The sequence below is a fragment of the Hydractinia symbiolongicarpus genome, chromosome 3, assembly GCF_029227915.1.
Source record: "Hydractinia symbiolongicarpus strain clone_291-10 chromosome 3, HSymV2.1, whole genome shotgun sequence".
NCBI classification, from domain to species: Eukaryota; Metazoa; Cnidaria; class Hydrozoa; order Anthoathecata; family Hydractiniidae; genus Hydractinia; species Hydractinia symbiolongicarpus.
Window position 1 is genome coordinate 24,207,737 of NC_079877.1, and position 20,066 is coordinate 24,227,802.

General features: G+C 31.9%; 3 protein-coding genes across 3 annotated transcripts in view; 1 reads left to right on the forward strand and 2 right to left on the reverse strand.

Annotated features, from left to right (window-relative positions):
* The window catches only part of LOC130636363 (guanine nucleotide exchange factor DBS-like), a 23,009-nt gene extending 17,746 nt beyond the window's left edge, over positions 1-5,263 (reverse strand). The window contains exons 1-6 of the mRNA XM_057446055.1: positions 5,195-5,263; positions 2,470-2,587; positions 2,083-2,160; positions 1,082-1,190; positions 814-904; positions 223-336 (exon numbers count right to left, since the gene is read on the reverse strand). Coding sequence (XP_057302038.1) covers positions 223-336; positions 814-904; positions 1,082-1,190; positions 2,083-2,160; positions 2,470-2,548 — 471 coding nt within the window. The 5' untranslated portion in view covers positions 2,549-2,587; positions 5,195-5,263. The remainder of the gene's footprint in view (positions 1-222; positions 337-813; positions 905-1,081; positions 1,191-2,082; positions 2,161-2,469; positions 2,588-5,194) is intronic.
* A 1,768-nt stretch (positions 5,264-7,031) lies between these two features.
* LOC130636366 (arginine and glutamate-rich protein 1-like) lies at positions 7,032-11,997 on the reverse strand. Its single transcript, XM_057446058.1, has 6 exons — positions 11,216-11,997; positions 10,950-11,035; positions 9,235-9,458; positions 8,915-9,140; positions 8,317-8,400; positions 7,032-7,567 (listed from the first exon to the last, which is right to left on the reverse strand). Exons 2-6 carry the CDS (start codon positions 11,016-11,018, stop codon positions 7,397-7,399), a joined length of 774 nt encoding a protein of 257 aa, XP_057302041.1. The 5' UTR covers positions 11,019-11,035; positions 11,216-11,997; the 3' UTR covers positions 7,032-7,396.
* A 1,842-nt stretch (positions 11,998-13,839) lies between these two features.
* LOC130636367 (FUN14 domain-containing protein 1A-like) lies at positions 13,840-19,357 on the forward strand. Its single transcript, XM_057446060.1, has 6 exons — positions 13,840-13,861; positions 15,457-15,574; positions 16,621-16,765; positions 16,971-17,046; positions 17,455-17,589; positions 18,831-19,357. Exons 2-6 carry the CDS (start codon positions 15,484-15,486, stop codon positions 18,906-18,908), a joined length of 525 nt encoding a protein of 174 aa, XP_057302043.1. The 5' UTR covers positions 13,840-13,861; positions 15,457-15,483; the 3' UTR covers positions 18,909-19,357.
* Positions 19,358-20,066: the final 709 nt, after the last annotated feature.

Here is a 20,066-nt window from a genome sequence, read left to right on the forward strand (position 1 = left end):
ATATTTTAACAGAACAGCACCCTACTGCATCCTACATTGCATTCAATTTTTATTTGTTGTGCATATTATGCTATTGTTTGTTATTTCAACTCTCTGCGATTAGAATGAAATGTAGTTTCTTAGGATTTCGTTTTAATAATAATAATAGGCAAATGCATGAGTAATCGTATGTTTTCCCAGGCATTTAAATATTTAAGCACGTCAAATAGAAGTTTCACGTACCTTGTGCTTAGATAGACTTTGGATATGTTTAGGATCATTACTTCCAAAATGTCTTTGTAGAAATCCTTGTGGTTTAAGTAGTAGAATATGCTGTATTTTTTCTTCAGAAAATAACTATAACAACAATATGATTTAAAGTTTGGAATAAATAATAATAAAAGGGATTGAATAACATGCTTGATGCCCCTGGCAGTTAATCAAGCATGTTATCCTATTTTGACTTTTAAGGTGGGTGCTTATTGAATGGTGGTGATAAATTGAGAGGGGTGCTTATAAAAAATGTCATTTTGCGTCATATAAGTTTTTTTTTTAGGAAAAATTATAAAAACAAGAAATATATGTAACAATTAAAAATAACTGAAAATAAATTTTATGGGTAAATTTCCCCTACATAATAAAATTAGCGCTTTTCATCCTCATATTAAAAAACGCTACAGCCCCTGGGATCAAAGTTGAACCTGCTTAAGGGTAGATATAAACATTTTGACATAAAATTTAATGCTGTGCATAATTTAAGAACAAAACTGTCTTAAAGTTATTTTCTAAAGCATCTGAATAAGCACTCCCTTTCAAAAACTTTCAAGTGCTTACTTGTATGTACTTTAGAATAGATTTCACGTTGTTCCATTTATTACTTTGTCGATTAATTATGACCACAAACTTGTATTCATTCCACAGTAGTCTATAAAAAAACAAAGTAATAAATTTCAAGTAGACAGAGTACACCTTTATGTATGTGAATAATTGTGTAGACTAAGGTGTATTACATTTTTACCCTTTAAATGCCATAAAAATATAAATAAAAATCCTTTATCTTCGAAGGTTAATTCCAAAACAACATCTGTAAGGTTGGACATACTTAGCTGTGTCTTGTAAAAAAGTGATTGCGTTTTTAAAGTCATCTTCAGTATACGACTCCACTCCATGTGAGCAAATCACAAGCGGGTTGTTTTCTTTATCCTTTCCACCTAGAAAAGAATAAGACAAGAGTGTAGAAACAAACTATAACACAAATTAACAAAAAAATGAAATAATTTTACAAGTCATATATTTTGTTTTTCAGTATATGCGATGAAAGATTAGGATCAAGGAAAATTTAAAGCTTGTTTCCATCACCCAATTTATGTTTGTAAATAAATAAAAATGCTCTTAATTAATCTAAAAAATCTTCTCTGTAAAAATTCCTCTCTTTATGTAACATTTGTAACAGATTAAATTGAGGATTGATCAAAAATAAAATTGTCAATAATGATGTGGACCCTACAAATTATATGTCAGAGAGATCAAAGAAGAATGGTCTTGTTGGTAAGGTTAGGGCTGCAAATTATCTCTTCACTTCACACTTCTCTTCCTTGAAATTTCTATAACTTAGGAAAGCATTATCCAGGAAATATAAATTAATCATATGTGAATTATATCCAGAAGTATTAATTACGGTGTGCAACAAGTTTTTCTCATTACGACTGCAAATGTTTTTGTTTCTAAGGTGATGTTCTTTTGCCAATAAACTGACCTGAATCCTTTTCTTTTCATGTCAGTTTATGCTTAAAATGCTTAGGCTTTGTTTGTTAAACAATTTATGAAGGAAATGTGGCAATATTCAGGCTAAATTTTATCTTGCACCTTTTCTGGGAAAACAAAAATATTAGGAAAATGTCATAATTATTTCGTATTTATTTAGGTGAAGATTATCTAATTTGTAGCCACTGTAAATAACCAATGGCCTCTCTTGAATAAATATTCATGGTAAGCATTAAATCCGTCATTTATGTTAAAGCTGGTGACAGAGTCTATGCTAAAAATTGTAAGGATTTTCTATAACTGCTTGAATTTATATTCATTTAAAAATTAAATACATACCATTCAAAAATACTGCTTTTTGTTGCAACACATGAGCAATTTCCAATATCTTTACAGTTGACACAATGGGAAGGACTTCTAAAAGATATAAACAGATTAACTTTTAATTGAATTTAGCTGGTTAAATCAATATGCATTAAACTAAAAATATAAAACTTAATGTTTACTATAAAAACAGCTTCTTTCTTTTAAGGTGTATATATCCACAAGCCATAATTATTAAAAATATCACATTCAAAGGGGAAGTTAACCCAAAAATTATTTTTAATTTGTAGTTTTCACAAAGTTTCAAGAGCATGTTTTAAAAGGTTGTTACAGTAAAGGATTTGTGCTCCATAATCATTCTAATGCTATTAATATAGACAAATTTAATTAAATTATATATACCAGTTTCATGACTTTTCTCCAAACCTTCATTCTTTACATCACTTTCAACTAACTGAACATCTAATTGCTCTTGTGACATGGTTTTATGTGAGCATAATGGGAGATTTCTTTACTCAAACTACAATGTATATAAAATTATCAAACATTAAACATAATTCAACGCTTTTCCCAAAGTATTTAAATTCCCTGGTGACATTGTATTAGAACTATACTATGCACAGCATTGACATACTGCATGGCAGTGAGAGGGATTTAATTCGCAGTCTCCGAACTAGTAGTCACAGACAAACTCACTACATTGTGCGGCAATATAGAATATCCAGATGCCGTATAAGATTCACCTATAAAAATTATCTGGTTTTCCCCAACATTTTATTTCTTTGATTTTTAAAAATAAATCAAAGGTGTTACATTTTATTTTTTACAGCGATCAAACAATTCTAAAAAGACTATGCATTTATACAATTTTAGGAAAACACCAAGCAAACCAATTTTGCTGATTTGCAAGCTAAACTTAATTCATAAGCATTCAAAGATTGTTTTCTTAATTGCTTTCCACATAATTAGCTATAAAATTTATGTGTCAGCCATATTGCGCTATCGAAAGGGACAGAGAAAACAAATCAAGTTAGCCATAAATATAGCTCACTGCTGTTTATTAAATCAATTTTGATTTAATAATAATTGTATTCTTTTTTCATATAATTATCACTAAATAGCTACCAATATTCATCACATTTATGAGATATTATTTAACGACCCACAAAAAAGCTAGAAATCGAAAAGTTTATAATAATATTCTGAATAACCCACAATTTCTCTGGCCAAATTAGGGGATAATTTCATTCCATAAAATTTCCTGACTTATCAGACAACCTGAATGATGTTTTAATACAAACAATAAAAAAAAACTTTAAACCTAAGCATTGCTGTGCATAAAAACAAAATTCCAGTAAACAATCAAACAATTTGGAGCAAAATCAGATAAAATAAGTCAATGAAAATAATACAAAGTGCAGCACAATTAAAAATAGAAATAACTTTTTGTCTGCTACTTCAAATTTTTTTTATGTTTCACTTATCACAAACTTGATAAGTTACTTTTTCAGCTCCATGACATATATTTTTAAATTCGTTATGTCATTATGACATCAATATAATGTAAATATTTACATAATAGTCTAATGATAGATAAAATAATGTGGTATTATTTCTAAATATATACCTAACATCATGAAAATCTTGTATATAGTTAAACCTAATTTTGTACACTTCTTGTTGTCTTTTGTCTAAAACGTCTAAAATTGTCTAAAATTTGCAATTCTATGTCTATTTTAAAGTGTTTAAGAAGAAATAGTTTTGGACATTGGACACCTTGGAACTTTGTTGTTATTACTTTCACTGGGATTTATTCTCTTAGTTTGCTGTCTTTGTGTCCACGAAATAATCCCTACACAAGATACTTTGACAACTGATTCAAATGTGACAAAGGTTTATGTACCTGTATCAAAGATAATATCTCCCAAATAGGTGGTTAAGCTTCAGTTCGGCTTAGGTTACAAGATATTTTATTTAACAAGCTTTATAAACACAAAAAATCGTAACAAATAAGAAAGGAAAGATAATATAAGTTCGGCTCATCCAGGAAAGGTCTGATCTTTATAATATATGAAATACTTAGTTTTTAAGATTTCAATAAGTGCACAAATAAAACCTCCAGGTTCTCATTGATCACTGAGTTAAACAGTGAACTAAATAATAGAATGTTTTGATCCTTAGAAACATCATCCAATACAATATATACATGTGATTACATGTATTGACAGATTTTTCTCAGTAAGGTAAGAAATTGTGGTTCACATTGTTGATATATTAACTCAGTTAGTACAAGGTTTAATAAAACACTAGGTTGAACCGAGCATTAAAGATAAGAATTTTGGGACAGCTTATTCTTTTTGTATACCTCTGTGATTTTATTAGTGCTGGCAGAGGTTAGGGTCAGAATACCAAAGATCACATTTGGATAAATCCAAAGATCACATAAGAATCAAGTTAAAACCTACTTCAAATAAACGCTTAACTAGTTAAGGCTGACCTGAGCTGGCAGTATTTTGCAAACCACTTTCAGTCTGAATTGTTCTTATTTTGTTTTTCTAATGATACAAATTGTATTCATGATAGATAGATCAAGTAGATAGATCAAGTCAAGGAAAGGCGAGTCAAAAGGAATAAATTTAAATTAAGATTGTTCTTATAGTTTTCTAAGCAATAATTTCAGTCTAAAGCCGTTCTTTTTTTTGAGCAAAATCTGAATCTTGTGTTCTTATAAAATTTATTCCTATCAAAAACTATGTATCAGATCTTGCGTGATAAACAAAAGAGCAACATGATCAAAGAAATCTAGTGAAACAAAGAAATATAGATATTTAATGCTCATTTTGAACTACGCAGACCTAATTAGGGTTTGCACCCTATCAGACAATTTCGTGCAACATCTAACAACCCACACGGTGTGCCATCTCCCCAATATACCTCAACACTGGGTGAAGTGAATGAACCTTATTTTTTGTAGCTACTAGCTAGGCTCTATGATGGGTCAATAAACAAAAGTGAGAAGCCAGCTTGTCTTTATTTGACCAATCTACCTTCACTTTCGTTTGTAAGAAGCTAAAAATATTAACTTTATTTCGGCGAAATAAAAAATTCTTAGAACAAAAAATTTTACTTTACGAAAAGTATCGGAATAGTAAACCCAAACACAACAAACTTCTCCTGCGATCAGACGGTCAGATGTTCTGATTTTTATTATTTTTGTTCATTTATTGTATCCATGATTATGCAAATTATGCTACGATACATGACCTGGTTTCTACACTGTTTATCTTGAAATTGCCCGTGCGCCAACCACAAAATCTGATTATTTATTTGCTTGAAAATTCTTATCCGTAAGCATACGCAAAAATTTAGGCATAAAAAAGATGAATAAGCAGTTTTATTGATTTTTTTAAGTGTTAAAAGTTCACTTCCGCCATTACATAAAAAATAAAACGCTCGCGCTGGCAATTAGTTTTCGAAACTCTGCTATCACAAAAAAACTTGCTGACTACTTCCTTCCTGTCTGTACGCAGCGCGAGAGCAATACTCCTGGTTTTTATTTACCACATGAGAAATTTAGTCCAATTTTAAAAAGTTCATTATGCAACGAAAATAATGACAGTGACGGCGATTGACGATATTAGATTGACGTTCCATTATTTTTTTTCTCACTGGTCCTACACATTGTAAAGAATTTTCTTTGTTTCACCCTCCGTCTTCTGAGGATCTTGGTTGCTAAATGGCTGTTAAAGTGTTCCTCTAATTTGTAGCCCAGCTAAAGAGCATAATTTTACAACAGGGTCAAAAGCATGCGAATTTCTGTTTGAACGGGGGAGGGAGGTGGGTTGTGGGGGTGGGGGTGTGAAGGTTACAAACAAACAAAAAAAGATTAAGGATGGAAATACAGCATTTTTTTATAAGAAACCACTTTATAATAAACTGGCTAGTCACCTTTCAATAAATTAAGAAACCTTTACTAGCTGTGACAACTTTGTTCTCAAATGCCTCCCATCAATCAATGGCATTTAAATGGCTTTCAAGTATTATTACCTGGAATTTGGACGAATTCGAGTAGGTTATCCTGACAAATCGAAAGAATTCCTAAAAAATGACGATTTTAACAAAACAGACGTCATTTTTGATTTAGGAAGGGGGGGATGGGGGGTGGTAAGAAGTGCGATATATAATGTTCAAAACAAAACCCCGAAAGGTTACATGACGAAGCCTGTTCGCACCCTCGTCCCAGGGTTTTTGGTCTTTTTTTTGATATGACAGAAAACCCTGGGGACGAAGGTGAGACTGTTCGTTGAAAAATGAACCGTAATAAACGTTTAAATTATTATTATATTGAAAGCCATCGAGCTTATTGAAAAAGACAACTTTGCGTCAGGTACAAAATAGAGAAAAAGGTCGGACTAAGCAAGCCTTTCTTATTTGTCTATATTTTCAATTTTTCCACACAAACTAAAGATTGATCCATATATGATCGATGGGTGCGCACGTTCCGAGGTGAACGCACCACACTTTTTTTTCGTTTTTTGTAAGCAACTTCGTTTTTCCTTTTCAGATTCGGTGTTTGATTTTAGCCTTAACGTTGTTAACAAGAACCTAGGCGTGATAATCAAACAAGATTTTAACTTCAGACTTTCGTAAGAAACTTTTTGTGGTAGGTTGCTTTGTTGGATATCTAGATTTAAGTCTTGGTTCCTTGACGTAAAATTTTCTGACCAGTTGCTTACGTTTTGACCGAAATCTCAGCATTCGCCATTAGCAATTCAGTTACTTATTAAAAACGAGTTTCATAGCAACAGTTATTTTATATCAATTACAAACAGAAATAAGCAATTATTTCCCAAAATATTTAAAAATTTCTCCTAAGTGGTACTCCTTATTTGTCCCCTTAAATTTTATGTAAAAAATTTACTCTTGAAATCAAGATGCTGCGAGAAAAAACAATATAAAACACATCAAAACATCTTTATCCTTTATTCTTCATAAATAGCAAAATATGGATAATGTTAAAAAAAGAAACTGCCACTTGAAAAAAATAAAATTAAAATCAGCTTCTCTTTCGTATAAAAAACTTCAACTCTTTCAATGTTATCTATAAACTTTTCCTGTACAAAATAAATCATCCACGAATATCACAAACTCAGTTAGATGTACCTTTTTCTCTTTTATGACACCAGACCGTACGGCCTAAAACTGCCAAGCCGAACATGTGTACTAAAGACGCCTCCCTGTCACTACTGGCTCAAGGCTTGGCAAAACAATCTTTGACCTGATAAAAACATACACATTAAGACTGACTGAGGTTCGTTGCGAGTTCGTTTTATTTCGGTGTAACAGGTTTCAAACCGAAAGAAAGTCTCGGTCTCGAATTCTTTTTGTTGAGTATCATCTCCTGAGCTTTTTTCTCGGTTTTCTTGTAATTGTGTTCAAGTCGACGCTTCTCCTCTTCTAACTCGCGTTGTTTTTCAAGCATGCTCAATCGCTCCTCCGCCTAGTGAAAATAACACAGTATGTTACAACACAATTCTTTTTTAATTTCTTAACTGTTTTCGGCAAATAGGTGAGGAAGTGGCCTATTCAAATTTAGACGAAAGAAGTTGTCAATAAGCACGTATTTTTTTTTTTAATTTTCTGTCCAAAAGTAATAACCGAAGTGAAAAAAACAATCTTTTATTCCACGGTTCCGGAAAGTAAATACAGTTTAAAAAAAAACTTTTTCACAACAAAAGTCGGGTTTCTTGCCATGACATTTGAGATCATAAACAGTTCATGTACTAGGCAATGCTTTTGCATAGTAAGTAAGCATCTAACCTTACCTTAAGGTAATACTATTAAAAAAAATGATTTTTAAATATAGACCAGCAGCAAAATTTATTTATTTAGATGTAAGGTAAACCTAAAAACGTTTTAATCTCATTTTCTTGTTAAAATTAACGGTTGCTTTCTTGTTTTCTTGTTAAAATTAACGGTTTTCACGTATTTTTTGTTTTGTGATTTCATGGTCCCACAAACATTTGTGGGACCATGAAATCACAAAACAAAAAATACGTGAAATACAAGTTTAGCTTACGTAAAGTTCCGAAGTGACATTTTATGTCGGCAGAAAATTGCCACAATTAAAATCACTTAGAAAGGCTGAAAACGTTTATATGTAAAAATTGAAAGGGAGCAATAATGGAGGTAGCTTATACGCAACAAACACGTATACGAATCGCAATCTCACATTATGGTAATACTCACCAGTTTGCCCTCAATTTCGTGAACTTTTTCATACGCTGCTTCCACCTCCTTCTTTAGTTTTTCAATTTCAACTTTCAGTTGCTCCTAAATTGAAAACCGTAATATACTCCTTTCCTTTTTTTTGTCTTCGAAAAACAATTAATTGTAAATCTAAAAACGCTTTAGCACAAGAAAGGAGTAAAACTAATCTGAATAAATTCATTATAACGAGAAATCTTGTATTACATTTAAACAAACACAGCAAAAAATACAAAAATACTAATAAAATAATTATTATCATTATTCCGAATATTTAAACAGGATAAAGCCACTTCAGTGTTGGAAACACTGTTATTAATGTGGGTCCTGTGTTCTGAATGTATACATTAGGTGTACACCGGCTAGCCTATCCAATTTCCCTCACATGGCATGGTAATCGTGGCTGTGGTAAGACACTTGCGCTGTGGACCGAACCACGGACGTTGTGATTACGAAGCAAACACCATAACCACTGGGCCACGCGCCACTAACCCAGATTTTGTTTTTCACAAACAAGTTTACACTCCTATTCAGAATTTTTACACAATCAGAGTTGCTATCAATTTGTGCTGTTACTAACCTCCTTCCCTTTGAATTGCTCAGCAATTTCTTTGGTTCTTCTTTCATATTCTCCTTCAAGATGGTGTTCAACATGCTTTTTAGCATCCTCAACTTTTCGCATAACTTCTTCATCTACATCAATCTTTCTTTTCGCAAGTTCTTCTTCCACACGCTTCATAACAACATCTTCAATTCTTCGTTGTGTTTCTTCCTCAATAAACTTTGCTTGCATCTCTGAGGCACGTCTTGAAAGAATAATTTAAAAACATTATTAACAAATTTAAGAATATGAATCAATTCATGGAGAGTCAACATATACATTCTCATTTTATTACTTACATCTTTCTTTGTCTTTCCATCTCTTCTGTTTTTACACCGGGTTCGGCCCTAGTATCTTCATCATCATTACCATACTTATCTTTTCGTTTTGTAGATCTTCCAAACCTGTCCACACTGGGTGATCTGGAACGACTTCTTGAATACCTCCATTTCTTTCTTGATGATGGTGACTTACTTCTATGACTGTGACGTCTTTTATGTCTGTCCTTATCTCGTTCACGTTCCTAAAGTATCACAACAAGTTCATATCGTGTCAGAAAGGCAAATTTTTTATAGGAATAAAAATTGTTACAGTTAGTTATAAAATGAGGCAAAAAAAGGAAGCACATTTCCCTTACTCTGTTTAAGCTTTACAAGTGAAATTTTAAAAGTCACTCTTCACAAAACTATGGTATTACTGAACTTGATGAGAGGGTAAATTTACTTCTTGATATTGGAGAGTTCATAGTCTGTCAAATACTAAAAAAAACCTAATTTTGTTGAAATTAATGAAACAGGATAAATTTTTTTAAGAGAAATATAATATAACATAATATAGATTTTTTTACTGAATCAACACTTTTTTGGTTGGTTTTCATATTGTATTGCCATCTAGTTAGCCTAAAAACCCAAAGACTTTTATAAATACCATACATATCTGGATCCAAAAACAGCATTGGCATTTTTCTAGCCCCGGGTGGCACGACACTGTGTTTGGACTAGGGGTATGTGGACTATGGGTATAGACAAAAAAAAAAACTCAATAGGACTTCAGTCATAAAATAGAAACCCTTCATTTTAAAGAAAAATTGATGTGATGTGATGTTTTTTTAGTATATACTATTTAACTGTGGAACACTTCTGAATTTGCTTGCATCTCCTCCTGGTTGGGACAATTTTCTAAACAATTTTTGCTTTCCTCTTGCAGGCACAGTTGGTCAGGTTTAAAAATCAGGTGTCATGCATTCAAGAGATGAAATGAATGACTGCATGATATTCTAATTTTTCTTTTCTTTTTACATTTTCCTTGCTTTTATTGTGCCTCAATGTTTCTGCACAATAATTTTTTACTATTCTTTGCCTCCAAGTAGTTTTAAAAAAATTTAATGAATTATCTTTAAGTTTTTCCAAAATTAGACGAAAGTTTATTTATATACATTCTCTTATAATTTAAATTAATGTATTAATTCTACATGTGAGTTCATGCTGGTCAGCTATCCACTGCTACTTATAGAGTTTATAGCTCTTACCTATTTTGATTTAATTTCTAAATTCTTTTTTAAAGCTTTAATTCATTATTTTGCCTCTTTTTGTCAAGCCTTAATAAGAATAAGAAAAATTGCTCGGATTACCAAAATTTTAAGGGAGTTTAACTTAATATTAATGTTCCTTACAAAACATGAAGTGCCTTCTCTGTTCACAATAAGGCATCAAAACAGGCCCAAAGAATTTTGAAATGGTGTAGTTGTGTTGCATTTACAAATGAGATGTACAGTTTACAAATTGGTTCCCTTATCAGACCTGCTTTAACCATTCTGTGTAGTTTACAAACAGGCCAGCGAGGATCACGTTTACAACATGGATAGGACAGTTTCACAGTTTTTAGCCACCAACATTCTTGTTTTAATTTAAACTGGGCATTCACTTTCAGCATTCAATAGCCTGAATGCTCAAAGAATCCAAAATCACTGGACATATGTTGTACATAATAAACAAGTACATATTACTAAATATACCTTTTGCTTCCTACGCCTAGGAGAAGAACTCCTACTTCTACTGCGGGATCCAGATCTGCTTCTGGGCATGATCTTCTAAATCTAACCTAAAGTATTTTAAAACACAATGAGCAAGGGTGTATGAAATCACACTCCAAAGTCTGCCTATTAACACATTGTGAAAATCGAAAAGGTTCTTTGTTTCTCTTTTTTCTGTTTTTTATATATATATTAGCATGAAGAAAGACTTTTAAAACATGTTGGTAATTATACATACCAGAACTTACCTACATCCTTTCCACAAACTACAGTAGCTTTCTTACAGATCACACTTCTAACACAAAGAGCTTTTTTGTTCATAATCAACAGCTGGTTTTGCTATCTATATAAATGACTTATCCTAAACTAGATAGTTATAGCCTTTCCTTAACGGTTAAAAGATTGTTATGCATTATGTGAAGCAAAAGCATTTTGTGGAGAATCGCTTCCTATAAATATAACATCTAAAGACATAATGCATGCTTTCTGTTTTAAAATTATAAACTTTCTTTAAATTTTGGAAAAAGGGATTACGAAATTAATAATGATACAATTCTATTATAAACATTACAATCAAAGCCTCATCTGTATCTTGTGTTGTTGGTCGTTCATACTTCTATCAGTAACTTTGCTAATTTTGGAGCACATTGTTCAGTTGATCGTTTTCAAAATGATTGCGTACAAGGTCACAACATCTGCTTTTTCTCAAATAGTATTGAAAAACGAGCTGGAACTTTATTCCCAATACACAACAGATTGTATATATTGCTGTGCATAGATATCTGCCAACTTCTAGCAGACAATTGTATGTGCCCACGCACACGCAAATAATTTTGCGAGAGTGATTTACTGCTGCCTTTTTTTAATTGTCAAGGGCTGATCCAAGCTAATTTGGACATTGGTATACCGATTTTGGGGACATCTAATTTGGGTGCCCAACTTAGAAACACATAATTGCCTTTTTAATTATTCAATTGTATAATGGGGTCATTGTAAAATGCACCAACAATTTAAAATCAGCCTTAAAAAAAATGTTCCAGCTGGAAAAAAAGCACATCCTAAAAACAATACAAGTTAAAGCCTATTTTCAAGAAATTACCAAGAACATTCCAAGCATGGCATCTATTCATTTTTTTTTGTTTTGTTAATTTCAGCTTGTATAAAAGTGTGAAGAAATGATATGATGGTCCCAATATGCATAGGGCACATTATTGGCAAGATAACACAGGAAGGGACACTCCGTGCACTGACAGGGAGTGTGTGACAGATGTGAGGTACTAAAAGGTGAAAAACAGTTTTGGAATATTAAATGAGTTCAAGCTCAAGGGGATTAAATTCTTTGAGAATTAATAACGACGAAGAACAGTATCAAGAAAAGAACTCTGGTGTAGTGAAAAGTAATTTACACTGAAACGTGTAGTTGTTAGTTTAATGGCTTCTGTTTCTCTCCATCTAGCAACCTCACCCAATTCCCATTTTAGTTAATTTAATGAAACAACAGCAAACAATATCTTCTTAGCTGCCCAATTGTTATGAGACTTTGTGAATAATAATATTTTTATGGAATGGAAAATGTTATATTTCTATCCAAGGATATGAGTATAAAAATTTTAAAAACCTGTCGAATTAATTAAATTCAATTTATATACGAAATATATTAAATCTTTTAGGATTTTGCCAGTACTCACCTAGCTACACATTTTTAGATGCGAAAACTGAAGACCACAAGATTTAATCTGAGGAACCTCAAAGTAACCCATAAGATATGTTCTAAACATATTATCACTGACAACTTTGTTCGAATGTTCTCAACTGTGATTTAGATATATTTAAAGATAAGTTTATTTGTCTCATACTACAATAGTGTTGAGTCTCATCATAGAAGGTTAATATTATTAGAATTTAAGAACATTGACCTCTTCCATGCCCACAACAAAATAATTGTGACATGACAAACTGAATTTTACTAATATTTCAACAACAAAAGGGGCCTGCATTGTTAATTCGTTTCTGTATTTATATTTTAGCCCTACATTTTAGCCTAGTTAAATATATATACCACTCTTGATATAAAAATTTAAAAACATTTCAGTTCCGTTCTTGTCTAAAGTACAGTAGTAAAGTAGTGAATAATATATTTTGAAAATACGTTTACAATTTGATGGCATTTTATTGTAGCTATTCATATATACCATGGATGAGTTTTTTAAAGTAATGGGCTCATAATGGTCAAAACCATTTAACTTTTTAATCAGAAATCTAAACAACCAACAAAGTGGATTTTTTTTGCGTGTTTGTTCACTCCGCAGCTGCGTGTCGCCGTCGACGTCCATCTTCTCTTCTGGTTTCCACCATGGCCTTGGCCATGGGCTATAGTCCACCAAACCGGCAGGCACACTATAGATGTGAATAAAAACTCTTTTCTGGTTGCTGTACTCGGTGTACTCCCCAATCCAATATGGCACAGAAGCTGTGTGAAGCATATCTTGCTTTGATTTATAACTTTTACATTTTTTTAATCTTATAATCCATTTCCCAGCCTGTGTGGACTTGCATTAAAAAGAAAGCTAGCTGTACTATTTGCTGTTATATGCGTTTTACTCGTTTTTAATTAATTCTTGAATTTATAATACTTTTTTTCAATAAACACTGTTCAGCACATAAAAATGGCATCATATAGACTAGCTATTTTATCTGATTTGGTATACCCATTTCAGGAGATTGTCTCCAAAGTCAGAGACATTTTTCTCTTTTCAGAAATCTTGGTATATGAACTTAGAGATCGTCTCCAAAAACAGATGCAAAAAATATCAAGCCTCCAGAACAAGGGGAATGAACTCTGAAATCAAGAATTACTTTTTTGATCTACAACCACCCACGAGAGATTAAATAGAGTGGGTTTGAATTTTTTTAACTTATACTGTTGAGCCTCCACTCCAAGCTTCTTCCTCGCTGGCCTTAAAACCCAACAGAAAATGCCAGCCTTACTAATTCAAGTCGGTAAATACACTGCAAAACTCTCCTTCCATTTCATTTTCTATCCCCTAAACCTTATTAACTCAGTTTGTAACTTACCCGCGCCTTCTTTTTGTCACACAATTTAGAATGTGGTTGTTTTGTTATATTAAAGATGAATACAATGACAAAGAAACTAATTAAGACTAGTTTGTGTTACAATATTTCTTATAAAACTAGTTGAAAAGGCGAAGCCCGTGGAAAACTCCACTGATATAGTTCTTGAAAAGCTGATCAAGAAAATTTATAGGATTATGTAGTTTTGTCAAATGATTGCAGAGATATTATTGTTTGAAGGTTTTTGGGAACCCAGGTTTGGGTAAATTACCCAAATTGGTCCTAGGTAGTCCCTAGTTACCCACACGGTAAAAAAAGACTGATGTCACCATCTCGTTTCTAAGTTATTAGGCAGCAAAGTTTTAAGTGCACTGTAATGGCTTCTTTAATTTAATATAAGATATTGACGTTAAATTAGTGTTATTGAAGTTAAATTAGTGTTATTGAAGTTACAACGTTAAATTTGTCAAATCATTTGAGACATAACTTTTTTGGCTAAATCAGAGGAAAATAAAGATATCCACTTTTCCTGTTACAGACAGAGACACACAGACACAGTTTCTGTATTTTTATAGAGATGAAACTTTACGATGTTTAAAGCATTAAAATCTATTTAAAATGTTTGTGGCCTACTGTTTCCAATCCTTTAGCGCGGGTATGAAAAATAACGAGCTGGATAGAGGACAGCACGAAGTATGTAATTCACACACAGATTGAATTTTGACTATTCACAACTTTTTATGAGGTTTCAAGAATTTTCACAACAATATTTTTTTCATTGTCATCATTCTTGGCTTAACGTCCGTTTTCCATGCAAGCATAGATTGGAGAGGTTATAATAATAAACGTCTCCCAATCTGATCTACACTGTGTTAGATCTAAGCTTAAAATCCTCTCCATCAATTCTGTCTTTATTACGTTACTGCTAAGTATTTCTTGGTCAGTCATTTTTAATGTACATGGTCTACATGAAGCTTCGAACCAAATAAAGTGGTTGAATTGATAGACTTCTTTTTGCTATTAAAAGGATCTGTTTTCCAGAGAAGGAATTAACACAGCATTGTATGAGATAAAAGAAGTTACACGTAAATTATGTATACTAGTCTTTGCCCATGGAAAAATCCACGGGTTCTACCGTCGCAGCTAAGCTACCATTTTGTGTGACAGACAGACGGACCGACAGATGTGTACGGGCATTATAATATAGATACCTAGTCGTAACTGGGCAATTACCGTATGTGGGCGAACCTACTCTGAATAAATATTTTATCCCTAACAGTCATTGTGATGTCGAGAATTTAAAAAGGCTAGCAAGTAAATTTTTTGGCCCTATAGACTATATATACTATCACACACCAGACAAGCTAGTATAAAGGTCTGTTGACTTATCTTGAATTAATCATTTATTGCTTTATAGTGGAGAAATAGAGCAATATGAAATGCAATGGCTTCTTCAAATGACAAAGACAAAACTGTGCAGGACAGAAAAAATAAAGCGAAGGCTATGAGAGAAGAACGGAAATTAAGTGAATCAGGTAAAGCTGCATATATAGGCATTTTACAATAACATGAAAAACCTTTTAGACCATTATAGAGACATTTAAAGACATTTTAGAACTTTTTCAGCAAAATAGCACATTAAGTGTTTTGGCATGCTTTTTAGGTGTGTTTTGCTGGTCAACATGTTTTAAAATTTTGCATTTTGCATGTGGTTCTGATAGAAACCCCTAATTTTTTTGCATGTGGACATGTGTGCATACTGTGGCTTAGATTTCCTGAAAAGAATTGACAGAATTATCAAACGCAGAGATTAAACCATAATTTTGCACAAATTTAAATTCCCTACAAATATCAATTTTTTTAATTTCTGCTCTCATCAAAACTTAGCGATATTGTGTTTGTGCTTTATTTTCAAAATCTTTCTGCAGAAAACTTTCTCTGTTTTATCAATAACAATAAGAACAAAGTATATATATATATATATATATATATATATATATATATATATATATATATATATATATATATATATATATATATATATATATATATATATATATATATATATATATATATATATATATATATATATATATATATATATATATATATATATATATATATATATATATATATATATATATATATATATATAAAGTAGTAAGCAGTAACATTATTTCAATATATATTGTTTTTTTGTTGTTGTTTCATTATTTTTCACCCTTCACATAAGAAAATAAATTATGGGAGTTAATTTTTGAAGCGGATACCATTTGTAACTAATATCCTTATTAGACCCTATATTGATAATAATTCTATCTGAAGCTGAAGGATGTATCACACTATTTTAACAGATTTGTTGCGTTTATGTTTAATGGGTGCTTTAATTTAAAAGGATCTTGGCCAAGCTTCTAATAATAATAGACAGTTAAATCTCCTTTTAAATTGAAAACTTTTTTTTATCTGGAACACATTTCTTGTAATCAATGAAATTTTCCTTCTATTTGTAATGTTGATAATATCAGTTTTCCGATGTCTTGGAGGGTTTAAGAGTCAATATTGGAATTTGTCTTTCATTTAGACGAAGAATATGAATTGATTGATGCTACTGATGCGACAGATGGAAGCGAGGCATATACCTATCTAGTCACAAGAAAGTTATTGACAGTCGATTTTTCTTGCCAATCAAACTATGTACAGTTTGGTATTGGAGGTGCTACTGGATGGTAGGTCTAAAAAAATTGGCTGTTCAGTCAATGCTTTATACTTAAAATTTTGCAATTTCATATAAATGTGCTTGATTACATGAATTTGATTGAATAAAACTGAGCATGTGCTTTCAGAAACCTTAGTGTAAACAGTAACGTAAACAAAAAAATAAATGTGTTTATCTTAATTGGATTATAGAGTGAAAAAATTATTATGCTGTAGGTTGACAGGTTATATGGTGGGTAAAGTTGGTAGAGCTATGGCTGCTGCAGTTGGAGGAAGCATTCTGTTGATAAATGTATGTTGTATGTTTTGTTAGCAGAAAGCAGATTGTATGAAAAGAAAAAAACATTTAATATTTTAATTATAAATATGATTTCAATAGAACTAGAAATTTAAGTTTGCTAGCATATAAGTTTTCTCTCGTTTTGTTTGTGCGTGGGTGTATGTTTTAGGATTTGAGCGAAGTTTTTAGCGGTCTGGTAATCCTGTTAAATTTAATGCCACTTGAAAATAGGATCGTATTTTTTTCTTTCCACAATCAATATAATTTTTGTCACTCTTTTCAGAGTTCAAAGAAATTTAAAACGTTAAATAGAATTTTTGTGAGTTTAAAAATAACTGGGGTTGACTTGTATAAAATTATGCGATTTTGAATACACAAGTTCATCTAATTGAGGCCAGTATACTGATGCCTTTCTATTAGATGGGTACACGAGCTGGCTACGTTACAGTAGATTGGGAAAAAGTGGATAATGATATGCGAAGTGCTAGTGACAAAGTGAATCGAAAAATACAAGAACAGAGGGAAGATGAAGAAACAAAGAGGCTGTTTGATAAGGTTTTTATCTACTATTACTTTCTTTTCGAAAAACATTTTCGAGATGATAGGTGGGTTACAGAATTCTAATCTCTTTAACAACCTTTTTTCTTGACTTTGATGCACTGAGATTTGATGATTTTCTCAGATTATCAAAAATTCTTTGGAATTTGTTGGATTGACTACCTTAAGGGAAGAAATTTTCGTGTATTTTGCCCAAATTCGCGAAAATAAGTTCTGCGAAATTTCTTCTGCAAAAAAAAATTGAAAGTACACAAATTTACATTTTCGCAAAGAAATTTTCTGATCAGAATAAAATTGCTTTTTGACGTACTGTTAAAAAAGAAAAGACCTAAGAATATATAAAAATATCCCCCAATATCCTTCAAGATTATTTCCGCGAAATTCAAAATTTTCGAAACTCAAAAATTTCTTCTGGCAAAAAAATTTCTTTCCTTTCGGTAGTTTTTCAGGTACCAAAGAGCGTACTTGACGTACTTGAAGTTGTTAGTCCGTGAGACATACAGACAACATATACGACGTGCAACGAGCATACATAATTACGCTGGGGACATAATTATCCACCTCAGAGGGAAGCATTAATAATTGTTAAAGCCATAAACAATGTGATCTTTTTCATGTCATTCTACTTTTAGAATATTGGATGTTTTCAGAATACTTCTTTGTTAGTTCAAAGAAAGTTTTGCGAAGTATAGTTTGTTAAGGAAGAGTGGGGATTTATGACTAGGTATAAGATACTTCGTGAAAAATCATCGTTTTTTCATCTACAAACGCTCTCTTTTTTCTCCGGAGTTTGGCGCACAAAAGCAATTAATATTTTACTCACACCAAGTTTCTGGCCTATTCATTTCGCGCAAAATAGATTTAAAAAAAATCCATTTAGCGAAATTTTCCCACAAATGAAGAAAAGAAAGTTAAATTTGGACCTATCTATAACCAGTCGTGTTTCTTAAAAATTACGCCTAATCTTTCTATGGTATTTTGCGCATTAACGAATGTGCCAAAATTAGTACGAATAAGGTGATCTGAATTTTTTTTATATATAGGCCCTCATTAATTAGAGGGAAATCCATTAGGAGCGCTTATTTGGGTAAATACGGTACTGTGAATGTTAACATATGCGGGCATTTGTCTCGATCACTTTTGATGCTTTAGATGATTTCTAATATTTTTGTAACTGAAATTTGGTTACCTTCAAAATTGTAACTTTTTATACACATCCATATACACGTATTTTGCAGGGTATTTTGTTCATACGACGTAACGTGGTCATGGTTGGAGGTTTTGCAGCTGGATTCTTTCTTGGAATGGCTTCGTGATATCAATAAATAAAGAGTTTTCTTGAAGTTTATTTTACGAGTTTTTGAGACCAAGGAAGATGGTTGCGGCTCAACATAACATAAGCACGACTTTATGTTAAATATTCATTTTGTTTACGTCCCGCGTATTTTGTATATTTGTACACTAAAGTTGCTTAGAAATTTTGCAGATTTTTGTGCAGTTACGTTAATTTTTATACAAGCCTCATCGCTCAAGCTTAAGAGAATGTAATAATTTCTGCACAGACATGTAGCATATCCGCAACAAACTTGTTTTGCCCTCGTCTCAATGGTAAACCGTATAAGTTGAGATTTCTGATTCTAAATGTAGTTATTAATTACAGCGGACGTCTTTATTTTTGTTGTTTTTGTTTCTGTAAAAACTAGTAAATTTTACAAGAAAAACGAGATGTAATTTATAATAATTTTTGTAGTAAAAATATTAGAAATATTGTTACATTTCTCTCGTTGAAAATTCAGTTTAGACTACCATGTAGAATTCATCTAAATATTTATTCATGGTGGCTTTATTATTGTGTGGAATGGATGATATTTTTTTTAAAGTGACAATTGCCGGAGTTGTTCTTTATTATGAGGTCTGGAGTGGCAGGATCAGCAATAACCTGGACGAGGTTATCGGATCGAACACAATTCGTTTAATACAGAGTCGTGTGTTTCTTATGATTTATTTAGAAGACTATTGAAAACGCACGTTACTCATTCACACCGCATACGTGAGAGATGACGTAACGCATATTGCCGGGTAACAACGAATGTAGCTAGCGCGCTTTGTCTCACGTTACACGTCGATTTTGCAGTTTTCTTCCTTTTCTTCTTATTCTTTTTATTTTTAATGCATTTTTAAACGTTAACTATATTGGCTATATAAAAAAAACATTTATTTTGAGGTTTCAAGCTACACATGAATCTGACAACGGATCCAGCATGGTTAACGTATCCAAAAGTGTTTTCTTTTTCTTTCTAAATCGACACCAAGCTAACTTGTCCTTTACATTTATGTTGTTTAGCTGTGAACTAAAACTTCACGTAGTTTTGTGTGGCATTGATGCTTCACTTAAAATAAGCTAACTTGTTATACCCTTTAGTTATAAGGAGACAAAAAAATCTGAAAACCGTAAAGCAATCTATTTATCTTAA